A 21191-nucleotide genomic window follows, 5' to 3' on the forward strand; every position below is an offset into this window, starting at 1 on the left:
GGAGCTCCCACAAGAGGTTGACTGCTGTTGAACATTGATCTGATTAGAAGAAGCATACCTGTCAGAGCTGTGAGTGGCACCAACAACACAGCTAATGGTCATGAATAGGATTCTAGAATGATGGCGACTGAATGGAGAGTGAGTGGAGAAACATTTCGCTCTTGCATCTTTATAATCTATCGGCAACCTTTAAGGATTTGGTGGAACAGTAAGTTAATTCAACCAAGGACAGCTTTTATTAGATCGGTTGGTGCCAAATTTACTTGGAGCCACTGGGACTAAGGTAGCCAAACAGATGATATTGAAATTATCTAGCTGACCAACAGGGGGTAGATGATTAGCTGGGGCAATAGCAAAAAGTCCTGCCTAACTGTGCTGGCAGTTGAGGGCTTAATAATGTGCAAGTGGGTAGGATCACTAGGAGGAGGGGGAAAAGAGACTAGATTAAAAAGCAATAATCAACAACTTTCATTTCCATCTTGGCAGTGACGACACAGCCCAACTAATCCCAAAATGTGCAAAGAGGTGGATCGTCGGTGGAGCTGAGGCGGCCCGGGTGACGCAGCAGAAAGCGAGATAGCACACACCTGGCAATCAAAGCGGCCACGCCCTTGATCATTAAGAGTTAGTTCTATAAAAATGAACAGGGAAGTTCTATAATCATGAACAGGGAAATAACTATAAAAATCGTTTTTTGTACCAGCCTGTAAATATGTTTATTTCTGCTGTAAAGTTGGGCGTTTTAACATGGGGGTCTATGGGGATCGACCTGTTTTTGGATCGGTTCATCCCCGACCAAGGGACAGTGTCCTGGACCGAGGCTGAAGGGCCAGGGGAGCTGGGCTGGCTCGCACAATCTGGCTCGCCCAGAAGGGAGAGATGCTTCTCCTGGGCTGACTAACCTGTCCTCCTCCCTGAGTTCAGCCTGCAAGCAAGCAACGTTTTCCTTTACTTGTGAAAAGGTAAGATGGCAGTTTACACCCACAGCCATGGTCGTTAGCAGGACTGCATATAAAGTTAGCAAGTTAAATAGCCGTGGTTTCCTCCCTGTTGGTGGTGACAGCTGAAATTCTCCCATGCTGCTTCACAGGTGTACGATCACCCAGGACACCCATAGCGCTCGCCTTTCTGGAGGTATCCTAGTCTCCCAGACAACCAGTAATCAAACCTGGCATAGAAACTGGCATTTCTTTGCTGGTGTTTGGCAGACTAACAGGAGGAGCTGGAAGCCAGGTCGCATCATCACTGGTTTATGAAAACAACATAAAATCCACTTCTCATGACTAAAAACCTTTATCTGGTTGAAAGATATAGTTACAAACAATATTTAAACAGCATATTGTAAAAATGTGGCTAAAAACAGATAACATGTTTGTGTCACCTTTACCTTGTAAGTTCTGTTTTAAATTGCTTCTTCATAGTTTGTATTTTTTTACTTCTATCCTCAATTTAGTTTTAAAAAGCCTTGTATTATTTATTTTAACTTTATTTATCTGTACTCATTTCTCTCCTTGTGCTGCTGCAACAAATGAATTTCCCCTCTGTAGATCAAGGCTTATCTTGTATCATATTAGTGTTGATAAAAGCATTCAGCAGATTTAAGATTTTGGATCAATTAACAAACTATGGTGGAGATCCATTGTTGCTGTCCTACAGCCAGTAGAAATAAAGTGCAGTAAATAAGTGAGTAAGTACGTATTTGACATACTAAACTGACTTAAGAAAATAATTTCTCTTCATGTTGAGATAAAGTTGAATATTTTTAAGTCCTCCTTATGATTAAGTGTTGAGGAACATTAAGGTATGAATTTATTAAAAAGTATTAAATAATACTGTGTAGCTGAATAAGTAGGTCTGTTCAAAGACATTGTACTGAAGCCACTAATATTAATCATGACAATTAAATTATTAATTATTTTCCAAAATGACAACTGTCAATCTGTCAAAAGCGTTATAAAGCCGATAGTAGAATATTACAAGACAATGACATGTTGTTTTAAATCTGTTCTATTTTATTTCCTGACAATGTGAAACATAATTATATTAACACTGTATAAGAGGTGATCGTGGCACATGGGGTAGAGAGGGTTGTCTGGTAACCTCAAGGTTGGTGGGTCGATCCCCGGTTACATGTGCTGTGCCGAAGTGTCCCTGAGCAAGACACTGAACCTCTAACTGCTCCCCGGGCGCTTCTTGGGTCCACTTTTTTTATCTGATTTCTAATAAGTTGCATCCTTACGTAATCATTGTTAATGTAAAGAGGGTACACTCCAAACAGAAACTTTTCCATACAAACTTCACAAACATTTAAAATGTTTTCCATCAATTTAAAGTGGGTTTTTTTTACGTTTAGACCACATATACGATGATGTTATTCGGGGGATTTTAACCCACAATTAAATCTAATGATGTGTTTACATTATCCAGCACGTTACAACAATAGATACGGAATTATAAAACTGTCTAATTGGTTACCTATTAATTCTGCACAACAGTCACTGATCAGAAATAATTTCAGATAAACAAAACAACAATCTTGAGGATGATCTTTGTTCTCATTGCTGACAGCTTCTGAACACATTCAGTAAACTGTTCAAGAAAATCCCAACAAAGTGACCTTGCTATTAAAGCTTCAGGGAGGCTGACATCCAAAACCCCACAAAAAAAACATCCCTCCTCATCCATCCCCATCCGCCCAACTGCCCGCCTACTCGCCCAATAGCACATCCATCCACCTATTCAACTCGCACAAAAAGAGTCCTAGAAAAGGAGGAGAAGCACATACAATAGACAAGTGCGTGGCAAGCAGGAAATTGAATGTCAAGGAGCCTTGTTTGCTCCTGATGGAGGTTTTAGAGTTAGCCTGAAGGGGACAGAAAGACAGAGAGACAGAAGGGAAGATAATAAAACAGAAAAATGGTTAGAAAAAGGAGGAGAGAGAGGAGATATAGGGATAATAAAATGCATAGAGAATACAGATGCAGATACCAAGAAGAGAAAAGGCCTTCACACATAAAGAGAAGGGGGGGGGGGGGGGGGGGGCTATTGGATGGATCTACAGTTGGAGATGGCCTCTTATAAGCAGCAGCTCATTTCTTGCAGAGAATTGACAGGGACACGGTGAGAAGAAAATGTGACTTTTCTGAAGAATAGAGCATTCACTATATGTGTGTGTGTGTGTGTGTGTGTGTGTGTGTGTGTGTGTGTGTGTGTGTGTGTCAGTCTGGTTTCCACAGCTGGCTCTATTAATCACACTCCAGGGGGATGCAGGTCTGACTGACTGACGTACATCCATCTCCTCAACATGCTCATACAGAGGAATGCTCACATACACACATGTGTGTATGTGAAAAGACTGTCCCGCTCTAACACACACACACACACACACACACACACACACACACACACACACACACACATTCATAAAACACTGATTAGCAACACAGAGAGCCTGGTAGACAGGGAGCTGCCGTGTGGAGGACAGAAAAGCGGGAAGAACAACAAAAAAACAGCAGACAGAGATAGACAGACGGACAAAAGAGACAGAGGACAGAAGTTCAGTCAGCTCAAGTTGGAATGAAAAACGGCTTTAGGAGAGGAGGAGGATGGCGGGGCTGTGTCCCAAGTACACACGGAAAAGATAAACAAGTTCTGAAAAGCGAATTGGAAGGGAGGCCAGCGAGCCTGGTCAATGGGTTTCGGTATAAATAGCCCAATTAGCATGGCAGAGCAGTCGCTGGGCTCTCAGATGCAGCGTGGCAGAGCTAGTCTAATTACTGGCTAACTTGACCAATTATTCCACTGTTTAACCAGGTGGAAACTAAATCGCAGCACCTGGTTATTTAGACACACTTGCTGCTCCGACAGTCTTCACGCCATTAGCTGTCATCTTCTGTCATTGTCAACCTCCTCCTCTTCCTCCTTTAAACACTCCTTCTCAAACTGGTGGAGATGTAGGCAGTTTAAATACGTTTGCAATTGCAGAGTAGACAAATATACCCCAAATCTATAACGTTAGATAATTGTATGAATCGACACAGCAGTGTCAGGACCAACAGACTACAGAGCAGCTTCTCTCGTCAGGCTGTGAGACTCCTCAAGTCATCCTCCTAACTCAACCATAAGAAATAGTTTAGATTTTTTAGTTTCTTATGTTGCATAAATGGGACTACAACTGCATTATTAATAGGTTTAACAATCACATCACTAGCACATTTTCAGGGCAATCGCGTCATTAGAGTTTTGTAATAGTTATATCAGTGAAAGTTTTGGCTTGATGGTGCTACAACAAGAAATGTAAAAAAGGATCACCAAAAATATTTGGCTTTGTCCTTTGGGGACAAATACAGCGCAAAGGACTGAGCGCCACGTTTCTGTGTATATGAGAGAGAGAGACAAGGAGGACTATTGCGCGCAATGTTTCTGTACGTTATTAATAATAATAATTTGAATGTCAACGTTATAAATGACGCTTCAAATTATTCGGTAGCCTACAGGCCTAATTATGTTATTACCAGCGTGAATGCATATGAACTCACTATCTTTGCTTGAGAAATCAACGGAGCCCTGGAGGTATTAAGATGACCATTAAAATCTGAACATTAGGCCTTGTATTAAAGGCCATGTATCACACACTAATAAACACATAGGCTACATATGAATTAGTCCAGTCATGAATGAGGAAAACCAGTGCAATGAAGCTCAGAATGTATAACAGGCTTTATAGGAAATGCGATGACAGGTAGAACAACTTTTCTACACAGCATTATGGCCCGTCTCTAATGTCTAGAGTTAATTGTGGGTTTGTAAAACAAACTTATGAATTGACGATTGTGTGACAGTGGGACACTTTAATATTGGAGGGGACGCATTGAACACAGATATTTGTGTCGGCCATGCAAGGTGGGAAAAGGCCGTTAGTCCCAGCAAAGTGTTGAACTTACCAACCAGCTGACTTTTATTTATTCCCCGGTGGTGTTAATTATGACAATGATGAGGATGACAGAAAAACATTCTGTGTAAAACCTTGGGTAAAAAAATTACAGTAATGAAGAATCATTGCCGCTATATCACCACAATCATCATTTGTTTTGGTAATTAAGTTCCCAGGATAAGTACTTGCTAAAGCGCTCGCCTCCCAGTTAGTTCCTCAGACATCAAGATGGATCTGTCGTAAGCTCCCTCTCAACCCTCCAGGCAACGTAGAGTTAATATTGAGTTTCTGTATCCAGATGATTTATTCATAAAGCATCAATCTTTTTCTGCCTGTTTATGTGTTTGTTTAAGGATTTACAGTGTTTGGCCATCCGTGAAATAGTTTGAAAAAGGGAGAAAAAAAAATCTAATCAAGTGAAATTCATTAAGTTAGGGAACACTTGTTGTTTCCCTTGTATTCTGAGCCATATTGATGCTGAAGGTATGGCTAACTATATGGCACTCAGTATGAATGTATATCTAGCTCTATGCAATTGTCAAGATATGTCAGTCCCACATGTGAGTTTCTTCCAAACCCCCCTCACCACTCATTTTCATGAGTGCCAACACATGGCGTTCAAACTTTAAAGCATTCTATTGCGATATTAGATCAGAAAGGCTGCAATTATATCGACATACTAGCTTTCAAAAACTGGTATTCACTATATAAAAGTATGTTAGTTATTACTAACATGGAAATAATGGAGAACTGCTAACAGGCAAGCACAATGTCTAATGATGTAGAAGTTATGTGTTTTTGTGACGGATGACCGATCTTTCCACAGACGTGTGTAAATTAATACATTTTTGAGACATGTTTCCACAACACAAATAAAACACAAACTGGCAGAATGAGGGGATACATTCTACCCAATTCTGCTGGCAGAGACAGGGTCCGACAGTAAGTTTCAGAAATGGCTGCCAGGTTGGCGACCAGCTATTGCCAGAATGGTTGCCGTATTTTAATTGTTTATAATTAGAGTGATAACGGTCCCGTGTAATTACACCCCCTATTTCAATAATAAATTGATACCCCGATTAGCTAAACACATTCAATTCCATTGCACACCTGCTGCAGCCCACTCAATATTTTTGTACATTTACCCTCTATTTATTTGCTGCTGTTGCTCCCAATGTTATGTTGAAATTACTACTCGCCTTTCAATCAGTCTTGGCTGTCTCAGTATCGGGTCTATTGTCTTTGTTGATGATGGGTTATCACTAGATTTTATTTACTCCACACTTAACTTCCACTTTTTAATTTCAGCAGAGTAAATGCAACAACAGCACTCTCATTTGCCTATAGTTAAAGCTTCTACACACGTGAAAACATGTTTCCTAACTTTTACAGCATTAACTGTTTTATACCTGCACTGTGTTTCAATTCAAACACCATATTAGTCTGTGTGATGTTGCTACTTGGGAGAAACGAAACCAATGCATTCAACAAAATTATTTAATTTTCCTTTACAGAAGGGGAGCAGCAGTGTACTACGTCACAGACTTCATCATCTGTTATTAGGTGGAAATTTGATTGCAACTCAACCTGAATCAAGTGTTCAAGGGTAATTCTGCATATCACATATTTTATCACACTGGGAATATCTAGGACTTGACAAGGTGGGTCTGTATTAGCTGAACAATGAAAGAAAGGATAAAGTGACCAGTAAGTCCATGTATTTTCATTAAAACCAGATAAATACACACACTACAACGGCTTAATAGAAATCTGTGATCTTTAAACTTGTCCTCTGAATCCACCGAGCGCAAAGCTCATCACCAGCTTTTTATAATGCATGACTCGCCCTCCGCTCTGCAGCCAGCCAGAGCAAACAGGCTCCATGTCACGACCCACTCTGCAGCTCTTTTTCCGTCTTCCTTTCTTATTCGTCTTCACCCACTTTTAGACATTATTGCCCCCAAAAATCAAAAACACTCAGAGCAATGACATATTTGACCGACTCTGAAACAGGATTTAGAGTTAGCTGCCCTCTGGCAGCTGCAAAAGGTGACTGAACTGATTCAAACTGAGAATAATGGCAGAATGTGATTTGTTCATGACACCATTAAACAAACATAGCCCCAAATCCCAGCACTATTAAATAAAAGTCCCCAAAAAAAACACTGCACTCACACTCCTCGGAAGACAATAGCTAGAACCTCCTTTAATAACAGGCTACTCATCTGATCCAAAGGGATTATAATTGTATTTCAAGCACCTTATTCAACCTATAAGACAATTTTACAATCGCTGTCCTAACAAGATACTGTTTGGTTTGAAGCACAATGTGTGACATGCTTTGTATTTCGGGGCTTGTTTTTATGAAAACAGAAGAAAAACTGGGCAGATAGCCTGACATCACGTTGGAGGAGGAAGAGAAAAGAGCGCCACATCAGAGAACCTTACAAAACCCATGCAGCACACATAACAAATCAAAGACTAAAGACAATGTAATGAGCCGCAGGCGACAGGCTGCACACTTCCAACTCCTCAGCAAGGTATCCAACTATATGGGTTTTATGGCCAGCATGTAAACAGATACACCAGTTTCTCTTCTTTTGAAAGTAAAGCAGACCTGCTGTATGAAACTAACCGTCACCACCAGTAACGGCAAGTGGGGGGCGTGGGACTATTACCTTAAACAACTTGTTGTGTCACGGTAGCATCTGTTGAGACACAAACTTTGCCTAGATTGTCACAATTTTTAATCTTACATAATCACGCCACTATATGTACCCATTCATATGTTTCTTGTGTTGGAGTGGTCATTTCAGTCGGCTGTTTGCAGGGTCCCAGCTGTGTCCATGACACACACAGACGGGCGGGCCGGCCTGCCATTGACACAGAGGTATTTAGGTATATCTGCACAGACAGAGGCATATTTCATGCATGATTTGAAGTCAAGCAGCTGAACGAGCGTCGGGGCCTGCGCCCAGATTTACAGCCAAGCGTGCTTGGCCAACCCTATCCTTACACATACACAGGCAGACACAGGCTTTCAGATATAGAGTTTTCACCTCACACACACACACACTCAGTTTCACCACTGGCAGTGAGCATGAGTCTCTGCATGTCGTCTGTAAGCACCAGCCATTTGGGTCCTTTTTGTTTCCAGCCTTTTGTTTTCTCTGCTGGAAGATCACAGACACTAAAGTGATAGCTTTGAGACTCTGAGGCCCGATCTAAAGTGCTTGAAGGAAATGTTTGGACAAAGAAAACAAATAAATAAGCAGGCAAAAGTTGCCTGTTTGTTCAATTCCTGCTGTCTTTACTCTGGGAGAAGCAAAGAGCGTCTGAAGGGATATAAAAGACCTGTTGATGTGGCGCTGGTGCAGAAGTGTCGCAAAGGCAGTATCAATTATAGGATCCATTGAGGCTCAAAAATTGGTGACAACAAGCTATCAAGGTAAAAATCCCATTGCAAGGCAAGAAAATCAAGCTTGCACTCTGTTTGCTCATTCTCTTCCTTTGTCTCACCGTCTCAATCAGCATTCGTATCGCTTTGATTAGGTCCCAGATCCCCTTTTTAAATGATCCAAGTCGTCTAACCCTTTTAACCTTTTGCTCCCTGTTCTGATTAGGCAATAACAAAACTATATAAATATATTTTACCTCATTTCCCAGGAATGAAAGATTGCTTGTGTCTTCCCCTTTTTATCCAAACCCAAATCTCTACATGCATCCTTTCTCCCCCGTCTCATCCTCCTACCTCTGCCTCTTTATCCTGCTCAGAGTGCTGGTTATGTGTGTGTGTGTGTGTGTGTGTGTGTGTGTGTGTGTGTGTGTGTGTGTGTGTGTGTGTGTGTGTGTGTGTTGCTCATCGTGCAGGGAGGGAGCAGCTGGAGCATCTGCAGTCGTCTCCTCTGACATCGGCACGGCATATGGCAGGGCTCTGTGAAGGATGGGTGCTGTCACCCGGCAAAGTGCTTACCCACCGACAGGAGAGGAGAGCCGCACTAACACCATGAGGAAGAGGAGGAAACAGCTGAACATCAGCACCCCACTCATTTATTCTCCCACTGCCACCCCCGCCTCAGGAGGGAGACACTGGATGAGCCTTAAAGAAAAGACCTCGGACCGGCTGGATGTGGCCACGTGGTCAAAATATATTTCAGTAAATTGCATCAAAGATTGGCTATTTGCAGAAGACAAACCAATCGGGAAGAAAACACCGGCTCCTCTTCCAGTTAACACATGCAGGCGCTGATTTCACATATGTATTCATCACCCTTCTATGGGTCGCACAGGAGTGCATAAGCCTGGTTACCGTTCATTACACTGATATTAACTAAATATGCATAGGCACAGCTTTTTGCCTGTTACTTTGCCTCACATGTTACAATTACCACTGTGAATAAGGAAGTACTTATATTCCCCCAAATTACCAAAACGGTAAAAATATATTTGATAAATAAAAAATATTTTAATATCAAAATCCTTCTTTTTTTCTCTTCCTGTAAAACTCATCTTGAAATAGAGGGGCAAATACATAAATGTAGAGACTAGAGCACATGATCATACTTGACCCTCAAATTGTAATTCAAAATTATAATGCAGTCATTTTGATTACAAATATTTACATTGTTCAAATACACCAGAGAAAAACTCGTAAAATGATAGTCTTTAGCATATTAAGAGAGATGGACAGACTAGAAGAGGGAGATGGAAATGGTGTTGATATTCATGTTAATACGGAGATAAATGCAGCTAAATGCACACTACACAGTTCATTGATGGAGTTTTGATGAAGTGCAAATTCAGGTTTGATGAGCACAAACAACATCTGTCCACTATTTGTTTGCATTTAAGTAGTTAGATATTGTGTCTATTAATGAAAGCCTAATTTCTTCCTATTAGTTTCTAATAATTGTTTTTAAGTATTTACAAGCCTTTATCTTTACCACTACAATCTCCCTTTTGGGTCTTGTAAATCCCATCATTGCTGTGTTGACGCCTCCTTTTCAGAGTCAGAGAATTTTCAGTCGTTACCAGCGTGACCTCAGCAAATCCGGCAAAATACACAATCCTCCTCTGTTAACATGTTCCTCCTAAGATTTGTGTGATCCTCCCTGAAATGCATATGCAATGAGTAGAGAGGTGCACCTTGCAGACATATGCACAAAGGACGTGAACACTGCGACTCCAGTCTGCCTGGTGCGACTGATTGATAAATACAGTATTTGTGTTTGGGGCAGAATGCGTTACATCTATGCCTAAAAAACAGGCACAAAAGTCTTCGTAAATCTAGACCTTTTCCCTCCGTCTCACTTCACAGTGATGTTTACTGAACCTGAAAAAGAAAACTCGTCATCTCCACTCTCTCACTTAATTTATGTCTAAATCAGCCAAATATGCAGTACTTCTCAATTTCACAAGAGCTTGCAACTTGTATGGAAGACAAGAAAATCAATCCAAATTGTAATAAAAGGCTAATATCGGTCCATACTAGCATAACAACATATCAGTATTAAAAACAAATGAGGAAGCACCTCTTGGATCTGACAGCGATGTGACACAAGACAGGGAAGAACAGGTAGACAATTCATGACCACAAAAAAGGGAATGAATTCCCAAACAAGTCAAGGTATGCTGCTTCGGTAAGGTAGCAAAGAAAAAAAGCCATTATTATAGTTTATTATAGTGGCTACATGACTAAGAACAATAGCAGCGCCTATCGACTGCATATCGGCCGTCCTCTGGGTCAAACACTCACACTCACACTCACACACACACACACACACACACACACACACACACACACACACACACACTGGGTGTTTCTCAAAATCAAGAAAGCATCCTTCAACGGCTGAATTTCAAGGATGCTACGTCATCGGCCCACGTCGAAGGACTGTTCAGATGTCGAGGACTTCATTCAGAGGATTTTCAAGGATACATGTGTGTATCCTCCCCACTCTTAAAACACCCACAATCCAATGCGCATGATGCATTTCCTTTCCCCAATTTGGAAATAGAGGAAATATACTCATAATCTTTCAGTTATTTTAACTCAGCAGTGCACCAAAATCAGTTTCTTAACAAATTTGAGGAGAGAAATTGCCAATATACATAGTTGCTGTATCTTCACTCATATTAGATCTACAAAGCTTAATTTAAAAGTGTGTCCAACTTTTGTCGCGCAGCGACAGACTTGTTCAGCAAGCTATTAATAGCATCAACTGCAGAGATAGACAGCAGGGTAGGGCCAGTATGTTTTCACTCTGTGAATTAAGGGTTTATTTCAACCAAACCAGAGTGATTGTTGGAAGTGGAAAGAGCCAACCAAGACATGTTTAATGAGTTTTATTTTGTTTCTGTCGAGTTTGAATGAAGTTATAATTGGCAGGGTTAAATTACTGTGTTTTTGAGGAGAGCATAGTAATTGTATTTTTTCAACATTCATAAATTATAGTATATATGTTGATTCATTTATTTTCAAACAGGCCCACATGATTTGAATCTGTATACTGTTTTGACGAAGGAAAATCGAATTCCTACAAGAAATTGTAATGAAGTAAAAGAGGTTAGACCTAACCCCGCTGTTCGGCTCATTTTATGTAACCACTGTAGCATACAACCATGGCGTAATTAGCCAGCTAGCTAACTAGCGGACACCCGGCAAGTCCACTGCTTCAATGCTACACGGGTTACAGAAAATGAGCCGAACAAAGTCTCATGTGGCGGTAGCAATGTGCTTTGCCATGGTGTGACAAGAGTGTGTGGATGATGCATTAAGTTGTTCCACTTCACTCATTTAATCTGGCTCTCTACACATTGTAAGGCTCCTACTCCGCTGCTTGTTGTCTACAAAACAAAACCTCACCTCGGTGAGACCGCGACTTGCCATAAGTCGGTTTGGTTTATACCGAAGTGAGCCCACTACAATGGTCACAATGGCACACATAAAAATGGCCGCAGACCATTGACTACGTTCATTTGAATGGGCATGTACGTTCTACTCCTATTTTATTTCTATGGTCTGCAACAAGTATAGAGTAATAATTGATACAGTATGTTGAGTACAGAGATTATCAAGGTTTATCCTCCATGTTGCCAAAGTCGACTGAGAAGAATAAGGCTTCCTCTGAGAAATAAAACAAATATGTCCTGCAGCAGTAGTTCTCCGGTTCTACTTGCTCTACTTCTGGCTGACTAAAGGTGGACTGGTGTGTTTCAGCAGCCAATTTAACATGACTGACAGGTAAGGTTTGCCATAAACTTCTTCTTTCCAAAACAACCCCTTCTTTTTTTCTCTTTAGTCAGTCAAAACTGACTTCCAGGGTAGTAACCCTTACAGAATCAGTCCACACGACTCAAATCACAGCAGCACAAAGTTGTCAAGATTTTCCGTTCTGGTATTACTCTTAAAACTCTCAGAGCATCTGCATTATCTATAGCATGAACAGCTATAGATAGCAATGTTCTGACCTCAGCGCAAGAGGTTACCTGCGGTGCTGACATGGAAAGACAGAGGAGAGGTAAAGAGGGAGAGGATTTAACCTCTTTTACCTCTGCGTCTCATTAGAGGAGTGAGAAAATAAGGTAAAAACATGTCTCATCAACATAAAAACATTCTCCCTGTAACTAAATCCAGTCCCCACCACCATTTTTTTTTCATGAAACCTCTTTCATTTTTCCTCTTTGTCTGTTCTTCATCCCAGTTGGCTCGATGCCACCAAGTGTGCCCACTTTTCCTTAGAAGGCCTTTCCTTCAATCTCTTCTCACTATGTCTCCTTCCCCTCCTCTTTTATCTCTCTCTGTCCCTCATGCTCTCTTTTGACAGCCAACGCAGCACCTTTAATGGGAGCTATCTCCTCATTAAATACCTGCAGGTGTCTGCAGCGCTTTGGCAGGGACAGAGACACGGAGAGAGAGAGAGAGAGAGAGAGAGAGAGAGAGATATGGAGACAAAGAGGGAGACAAAAAAGTGAGAGAACAGCGGCTGGTGTTGTTCAGTCCCTCTCCGATGTGACATATCGTCAGATTCCCTGTGCTACATTTGAATTACTAATGTCTCCAGAGGCAGATGAATCGAGCACAGGGACCAAGGGTCACGAGGAGAGATTGAGCCAGCGTTCCCCTCCAACAGTGATCTGGCCTCTCCTCGTAGCCTTTCCCTCTTTGACACTCTGCTACACAGAGTAAAAGAGGAAGAAAGACAAGAGACGGAGGAGGGCAAAGAGGGAGGGAGGATGGAAAAGCAGGAAGGCTGAGCCGAGGGGGGAGACGTGGGACACAGGGGAGAGGTGAAGGTAGAGTGAGGGGGGAGAAAAAAAGTAAGAAACTGTGATGCTCAAAGTGGGAGGCAGCCAGAGATGAAAGAAAAAGGGAAAAGAGGAGGAGGAGATTGGGCTTGAATGAGAAATAAGATGGAGGGGAAAAAGAGGAAGTGGAGGGGATGAGAGAAGAGAGAAGAGGGAGAGAGCTGGGCTCCCGGGCGATGGGGCTCTCTCAGATGCAGGACGAGACCATCTGGACGAAAGCGGAGCCAGGTCTCTGACGTTAAACACTGGGCTTCACTTTCACATGGAAAAAGACCAGCAGAAGAGATTCAAACACCCGTTCTGCACTTTCTTACCACCATCCACCCAAAAGCCAACTCCACCAACCGTCCTGCTCACATGTTGGTCAGAAACGCTACCAGACCTCACTATTGGCAATCTATCGTTTACTGCACACAACATCCCACTTCCAGACAGCCTTTTTTCCCTAAAACACACACACACACACACACACACACACACACACACACACACACACACACACACACACACACACACACACAGTTTAGAATTTATTTTAAAATACTGCTGTTTATATATCAAGTCTCTGACTTGCTTTAAGGAACTCTCAGGTCATCTGGGGTTGTTCTGCTGAATTTTTCCTGAGGTTAAAAACAGTGAAGCTTAGGTTATTAGGCAACACACAGTTGGAGAAAACTGCCAATGCACATGAGAAATATGATACATAACACAAATGGTCGCTGCATTTATTATTTATCTACTTTCTGCCCTCATTGAATCTTTTTCTTCTGTTGTACACAGTTTTATTAACAGTATTCACCACATAGATTTGTGCATAAAATGTGTTTTATAAATCCGGTTTGCCTTATCGTGCTTGTTCATCAGCAGAGTTGGCTAATTACAACAGATATTAACGGGGGAGGAAGTGGCCACGGAGGACTAGAACCAGCAACCTCACTTCCTCCCCTCCAGGAGAGTGGATGCATTCAGAGAGTGAGGACTCTTCAAGGTAACTTATCCCACTCTCCTCCAGCTCATTCTCTCCAGCAAACAGCCTCATTCCCAGAATTACGTCCCAACGAGACACGTCTGCACAAACAGACACACATGATATATGCATAAGATACTACTACAAGCGCACACACATGCGCGCGCGACTCTATCCCCCCCATCCCACATGGCTCTGAAGCAGCGCTGCCCCTCCTACCCCTCTGTCAATAAGCCCAGTTTGGAAACACTTTAAACAGACTTGCACATTGCTCCGCTACAAAAAGGGAAAACTTCAAGACATGCTCTCCTCCATACCCGCAGGGTTAATTAGAATTGTTTTAAACAGCCACTGCCATGCTTTTTAAACATTAATGGGCGCATGCATTACAACTACGACATTAACATATCTGGAAAGTTTAACCTCTTCTCTGCTCCCTGGCTCCAGTATGAGGAGCAGAGGGGGATGACAGAGAGGACAGTTGACCTCTGCTGCCCCCTGTGTTACAGCTGAAAAACAACAAGGGAATTTACAATGAGGAGCAGCAGCCGGCTTTGGATCAGAGGAATCGGAGCCAAGCCACCATGCCGGCTGAATGACAATCAGCTTGTATGTTGGTGATGAGAGAGAGATGTAAACCCAGAGGCTATGTAGCACCAATAAAAACATACATTATTCACTAACAGGGACATACAATGAGCTGTAGTGTTGAATAAAAAGATAAGTGAGACAGAAATTACAGTTGTGATCCCTTCTAGGCAAATGCACCAACACAAACAATACATTTAGATATTTCAACAACAGTCCTTATTTCTAGGTTCTATTAAAATTACATATTTTGGGGAATTACAACTAGTTCTTCTAACACAGTTTGGGTTTTAAAAGTTATAACAGAAGTCTCTGTTTGTCTGCAATGTTGAAATATGAATAATAATTTTGATCTAGCAATATAATCAGGATTATCATTTTGGAAATGTGCTCCTTGTACTATGAATTTCTTTGGGAATGATTTTGAGCCAGAAAATGAAGACAGTGTGAACTCTGTGTAACAAATCATGTGAGTTCAGATAAACAGTGGCAGCCCTTACCTCACAGAATAGTGTTAATTTGTCATCAGGCAGCAAACCGTTGGCCTCGTCCAGCAGGAAGTCCCTCCTAATGAACTTTTTGAAACCCCAGTCTTTCCCCTGGACAAAGCGGTACGCTCTCTGGCTCTCTGGAAAAAGAAAACACATGGACATACAAGATAATTTGGAGACTTTCACAACGTGATTAAGCTCTGCGTGTGTGAATGTGTGTGTGCGAAAGAGAAAGTTAGTTATGAGTCATGGCCATAAGCAGCGGAGAAACAATGGTGAAAGAGGCTGGGTGCAGGAAGTATTGCCTGCAGGGAGCTTTTAACACTTCAGAAGAAAACAGAATCTCTCTCTCTCTCCCTCTCTTTCACTCACTGTATCCTCTCGCTGCCACATAAAGACGAGTGGTAAACATGAGACAGAACTGCTGTGCCTCTTTAGCCAAGAAGTGAGAAATTGCAGGGATCAAAGCAGTCCAATTATCATGTGTTTATGGAGTGCCAATTATCTCTGACAGTGGCAGGAAGGATTCTGTAACACTCGGTTGCACTACAAAGACACAGGAAAGGTGCTGGAGTTCTTGTGTGTACAATAGTCACACTGTGGGGGCGGTCACCTAACAGTCACAAATGCTCACATACAAGGTCAAAAAATAATGACTACGGACTATGACTGCTGCAGAGATCACAGCAAATTAACGCTAATTGACGATAGAAAGGTAACAAGTAACTGAAGCTCTGTTGAAGGGATGCAACACCATTCTTTGAAGAAATTACATCATCCGCCATTTTGTTAATGAGTCGAAAATGCTTCCTCGGGCACTGCTCTGGGATTTCTGCATGTGTTCAGCCGAGACATGCTTCAGACCGCTTCTGTGTATGGAGACATCTTTGTCCAATCCTATCAGCAGAGACGTGTAATAACTCAAGGCTGTACATATCTGTTGTTGTGCATCCTGTCCTACAAAGGCTTAAATGGCATCAAACGATGCAGGAAAACCACTAGAAACCAATTCACTCGTCAAGTATTTTCATTTCTTTGGTAGATGCCATCAGCACATGATGTTAACATGCATCTGGGTGATTGGATTGTGTTGCGAAAGAGCAGAAACACAATCCAGGAGTAAATTCATTAAAAATAAACGAAAGATTCAATCACCATAACCACCAGCGGAGGTTGTCTCATGCTCATTTGGCCAAACTGAAAAAGTGTAATAGCAATCATATCACAATATTTTTGACCAAATAGCTCATAATATTAGAAAAATATTGTAGGGTTGACTATTGGTGCACAAAATATTTACACAGTGAGATTTTTGATAAATAATAGAGTGGATATAATGACTAAGTGGGTGAAGAACAGTCTGGTAAGTTCAGAAAATTACATCACTTTACTGTAATTCAGCCTGTGAAACTAGGAAAAGACAACACTTATGCTATATTAGGATATCCAAAATCTAAGTTTCTAGTCTAGATATCTAGTCTCATGTCCCCATATCGATACAATATCAGAGTATTGCCCAGCCGTACATTGAGATGTATCCACAGTCTACATACAGTATATACACTTCATGTACTGTATGTAAAGGAGCATTTGTGCATGAATCATACATGCAAACCTAAAAGGGGGATGAAAAAAGAAATATATATATATACATATATATATATATATATATATATATATATATATATATATATATATATATATATATATATATATATATATATATATATATATATATATATATATATACATATATATATATATATATACATACATATACAGACTATAAAAATGGAAAACAAAAAAAAAAAGTATTCTGGATAGAACCTGTGCCTGCTTGATCTGCCTGGATGCTAAATGCTTTTCATTTATGACATTTAAGACTTCTGTGGGACATACAGACAAGCTATATCCATGGGCATTATACAGATTCAACTCATTTGTCAATGCCAGATGATGAAAAATCATAAAAACAACCTCAGAGTCTTCTTCAGACCCGGTTAAAGGGCATGAAGTGGCAAAAGACTCCTTAAAAAGTCGACTGAAACAGGCTATAAGCTGCAAAGTCACCACATACCAAGAGGTCATCACCTCTCGTGTTCATCTGCAGTGTGTGCAGACTAACATGTGTTCAGCCCCGGCAGTTCAAACAGATTTGTCTTCAGGCTGACTCTTGCGCAGAGATCCCAACAGGAGATCTGCTGACAGATCGCAGTGGGAAGCACTAAGATGAAGTGTCAGTGCTGCTGTAAGATCCTGTGTCAAATCCTCTGTTTGGATCTGAGGGAGCAGGCGGCCTAAGAGGGGATTGGTGGAGGAGTGCAGTGCATATGCAGTTATTCCCACCACTGCTCATGCACGCGGCCCTTCACTGTAATCCCCTGCCTCTAGAGACTGTGTACGCAACGACGCTGACAGAAATCACCATAAACACACACATGCATAAGCACGCGAGCACAAAAATTACAAATTCCTTGCATTCTGCTTTTTCACAGTGCTCTACTTTATTCATTGTTCTGCCACCGAGTGAAACAGAGGGAGAGAGTCAATGTTTGGAAAAAAAAACAAAAAAAAAAAAACTGAGTTTTGTAGTCCAAAGATCTTTCAACCGAAGCTGAGCAGGTTTGAAAAGAGAGTGAAACTTCTGTGGCCTCGCTCCACTGTACCGCTTGTGGCTGGGTAGACACAGAGTAACAGTACCTGAAGAAACTCTTTCTTTGCTGACTTTCACCCACACTTTCATGTCCTTTAAACATGTTTGATAAGACCTAGCATGCGAGACCCAGATGAAGTCCCAAGGCACAGACTCTCCTTGTGAAGTTGTGTTATTTGGGTATGAAACAAGACTAGCAGTGATGAGTGAGGACTTCCCCAGTGGCAGTATCTAAAGCTGAACTCGGGTGTGAGGAGAGAGGTTGGCAGGAGAGTGAGACGGGGGGGCAAGCCAAGAGGAAGAGGTGAGAGGGAGTGCTAAAAGAAGCTCCATTAGACTAGGGGGAAAGGGAGAAAAAAAGGTGTGACTTCTTCGGTGTGTACCCGTGACAGTGAGGTGCCTGTGTGTGTACGTACGTGTGAATGTGCACATGCATACAAGCACTGATGATGAGAGTGAGTGTGTGTGTGTGTGTGTGTGTGTGTGTGTGTGTGTGTGTGTGTGTGTGTGTGTGTGTGTGTGTGTGCTGAGCTCAGCTAATGTCATGCTGCCATTTTTCTAGTGGGGCATCAGAAAGCGGCACTGGCAGAGAATCAACTGCAGGTCAGATGGCTGGTTGCTTACTCTTTCAGTGAGTTGGCCAAGGTGTTAGCAGCACACCCACTCTGTCAGAATACCAAACAGAGCTGGACAGTGGTGGAGGGGTTCAACACAACCGAGACATCCAATGGGGAAAAGTGTGAGCGGTGGAAAAAGACTGGTAGAAAGATGAACAAGTGCAGACGGGAGGTTGCGTTTTGCGTAACAGCACACTTGATAATAATTATGGAATTTGTGTGAAAACTCCCACTTACAAGGTAGACATGTACCTTGTAGGACATGATACACTGTGATAATACTCCCGCATTCGAAGGGTGAAGTTTCTCACCCTTCCAAAAAAATACTGAAGGTGATGGAGAAGGTGAAAAAAAAAAATGGAGGTCTGAGCTGGAGAGCGTGAGCGACGCCGCGGTGTTTAAGTGAGCGGGGGCATCCACATTCAGGCAGAGGGCTCAGGGGCCCGGTTGGCACACGGAGCGAGAAGGTCGCCAGAAGACAAGCCGGCGTGTTGGAAAACAACAGACGACACAGCAGCCAGAGTCGACGTCTCTCCCTGTGTCTGTCCCTCTTCTGGCCTTCTCTTTCACACATTAGCAAAAATATGCCTACACTAACCACTACTCACAACCACGGACAGGCCATACGCTCACAACCATCTCCCAATCTCTAAAAACATATTGACGTGAAAGGGCAATTAGCACAATCCGTTAACTGAGCAGCCTATACATGTGTCTTATTCATCTCACCAATAGCAGACTTTTAAAAATCAGATTTAAAACTTAATTCCCTCTACACACGGATTAACGTTGCATAAAGCAGACAGATGCACATATAAACATGACACACAGTCTTTTCCCAGAAGAAAATCTAATCTCTATTGAAAGACTGAGCTCTATAAACTAGTGTCAGCACAAACATGTCTATTGACATCCTTTCTACCGATGCCAATACCATCTGATTATGTCAAGACTGACCAATAGCTTCTCCTCCATTAGCCGTGCTCCACTCACCCACACAGAATGCCTGATCACCTCCATCAGTTACTGAGGGCAACAGACTCTGACAAGCTCACACACACACACACACACAGGGCTTCAATTAACTGAAAAAATAAAATAAAAAAATACACACACACACTGAATCTCCAGCTAGAAAATATAAAAGCAGCCCACAGCAGCTCGACTCCACACACATAAGCTCACTTAGCCTTTGGCTACAAAACAACAATACCATTGTCTGTAGGGGAGACTTAACAAGGAGACTATTTGAATACAAAACAGCTTGCGGCAGAGGATGAGAACTTTCCATCTCGCCTCTATCCGAACAGGAGTCTGCAGGATGATTTTCTCTGGCGAAAGGAGGAGGAGACAAGTTACAACCCACCCAGCAGCCTCGGAGGAGAGAACCAGCACATTAAGCCAGGGAGAGAAATGATGCGGCCAAGTCGAGACTACGGGAGTACAGTGTGTGTGTGTGTGTGTGTGGGGGGGGCTGCCGCTGTTGCCTGAATCTATCTCCATTAGCAAGTAGGGACCATCAGAGGATCCAGACACACGCTCTCTAGTGGGGGGGCTCCAGGGCTGACTGATGCGGATGTGGTGTTTCATCAGATAATGTCAAGCTTTCCAGTCAAAATCTGCCATCGTAGTGCAGCCTTCAAATCCTGGACTGTTTTCATCCCTCCTCCTTTAACACTGCAGGAATGCTTTAATTCTCAATATGCACACGCCAGTCGAGGCAAATCAAAATGTATGCCCGCTCAGAGACTGGGGCGAAATTAAACAATGAGTGTATGGCCAATGCTTTTGCATTAGTGACAGAAATTGGCTTGTGAGTGAGTGTTTGCCTCATCCAAAAGCTTCAAAAGACAGAAATTCAATCCGACACGTCAAACACAATCTTCAGCCCCTCAGTTGAATTTTGAATTTTGAATTCCTTCAGCAGGATTTTGTAATTTGCCTTTGATAGCAATGTTTCTCTGCTTTATTTCAATACAGTGTACTCACTATACATTTCATAACTTTCCTTTCATTACTGACTATCCACTAATTCTTCTCACTAACGACTCCAGAACCCATAAAGTACTAACCTAGACCTAATATTTTACTAGAAATTGTCTCTACAGGGACAAAGTGTATAAAAAGGCCAAACCTTTGTCTGTCACATAAACAGTCCACAGCCACCCAGTTTTCTTAATTAAGGTACTTTGTTTTTATTTGGACTTTTTTGCTAGAGGCCTGGATTAAATTGGATTCTAAATGATCCAGAACCGATAGAGCAATCTTTACTGCCATATTCGTAGACGGAGCGCTCACTTAACTGTCACAAATATGGTGGCAGTTGGGTAATTTTCTCCTGTGACACTGCGAGCGAAGATGAGGGCCCAGGTCTCCCCAGGGGGATTGTGGGAAGATTGGAGGAGGGCATATGGCAAGAATGGGATGGGGCGTGCACCATAGAGCACACCATTTATAGGCGAAAGCCCCTTGAGACACAAAAGAGAGGCGCAGAGGAAAATGAGATCCTCTTCACTTCACTCGGTATTCTTCGCATTCCGGCTTTTCTGGGGTCATTTAAGAGAGCAGTGCTCATGAAATGGCCAGGTAGTGAAGTCACACACCTAAAAGATCTGTTTATTACTCACACCACAGG

General features: G+C 42.1%; 1 protein-coding gene across 2 annotated transcripts in view; it reads right to left on the minus strand.

Annotated features, from left to right (window-relative positions):
- The window catches only part of spop (speckle type BTB/POZ protein), a 78436-nt gene that overhangs the window by 15541 nt on the left and 41704 nt on the right, over nucleotides 1-21191 (minus strand). For both annotated transcript variants that reach the window (XM_068718906.1, XM_068718905.1), the window contains exon 6: nucleotides 15296-15423. In XM_068718906.1, the coding sequence (XP_068575007.1) occupies nucleotides 15296-15423 (128 nt within the window). The remainder of the gene's footprint in view (nucleotides 1-15295; nucleotides 15424-21191) is intronic.

This window comes from Cebidichthys violaceus, unplaced genomic scaffold (assembly GCF_023349555.1).
Source record: "Cebidichthys violaceus isolate CVI_PGR_0920_01 unplaced genomic scaffold, fCebVio1.0.p SCAF_23, whole genome shotgun sequence".
NCBI lineage: Eukaryota > Metazoa > Chordata > Actinopteri > Perciformes > Stichaeidae > Cebidichthys > Cebidichthys violaceus.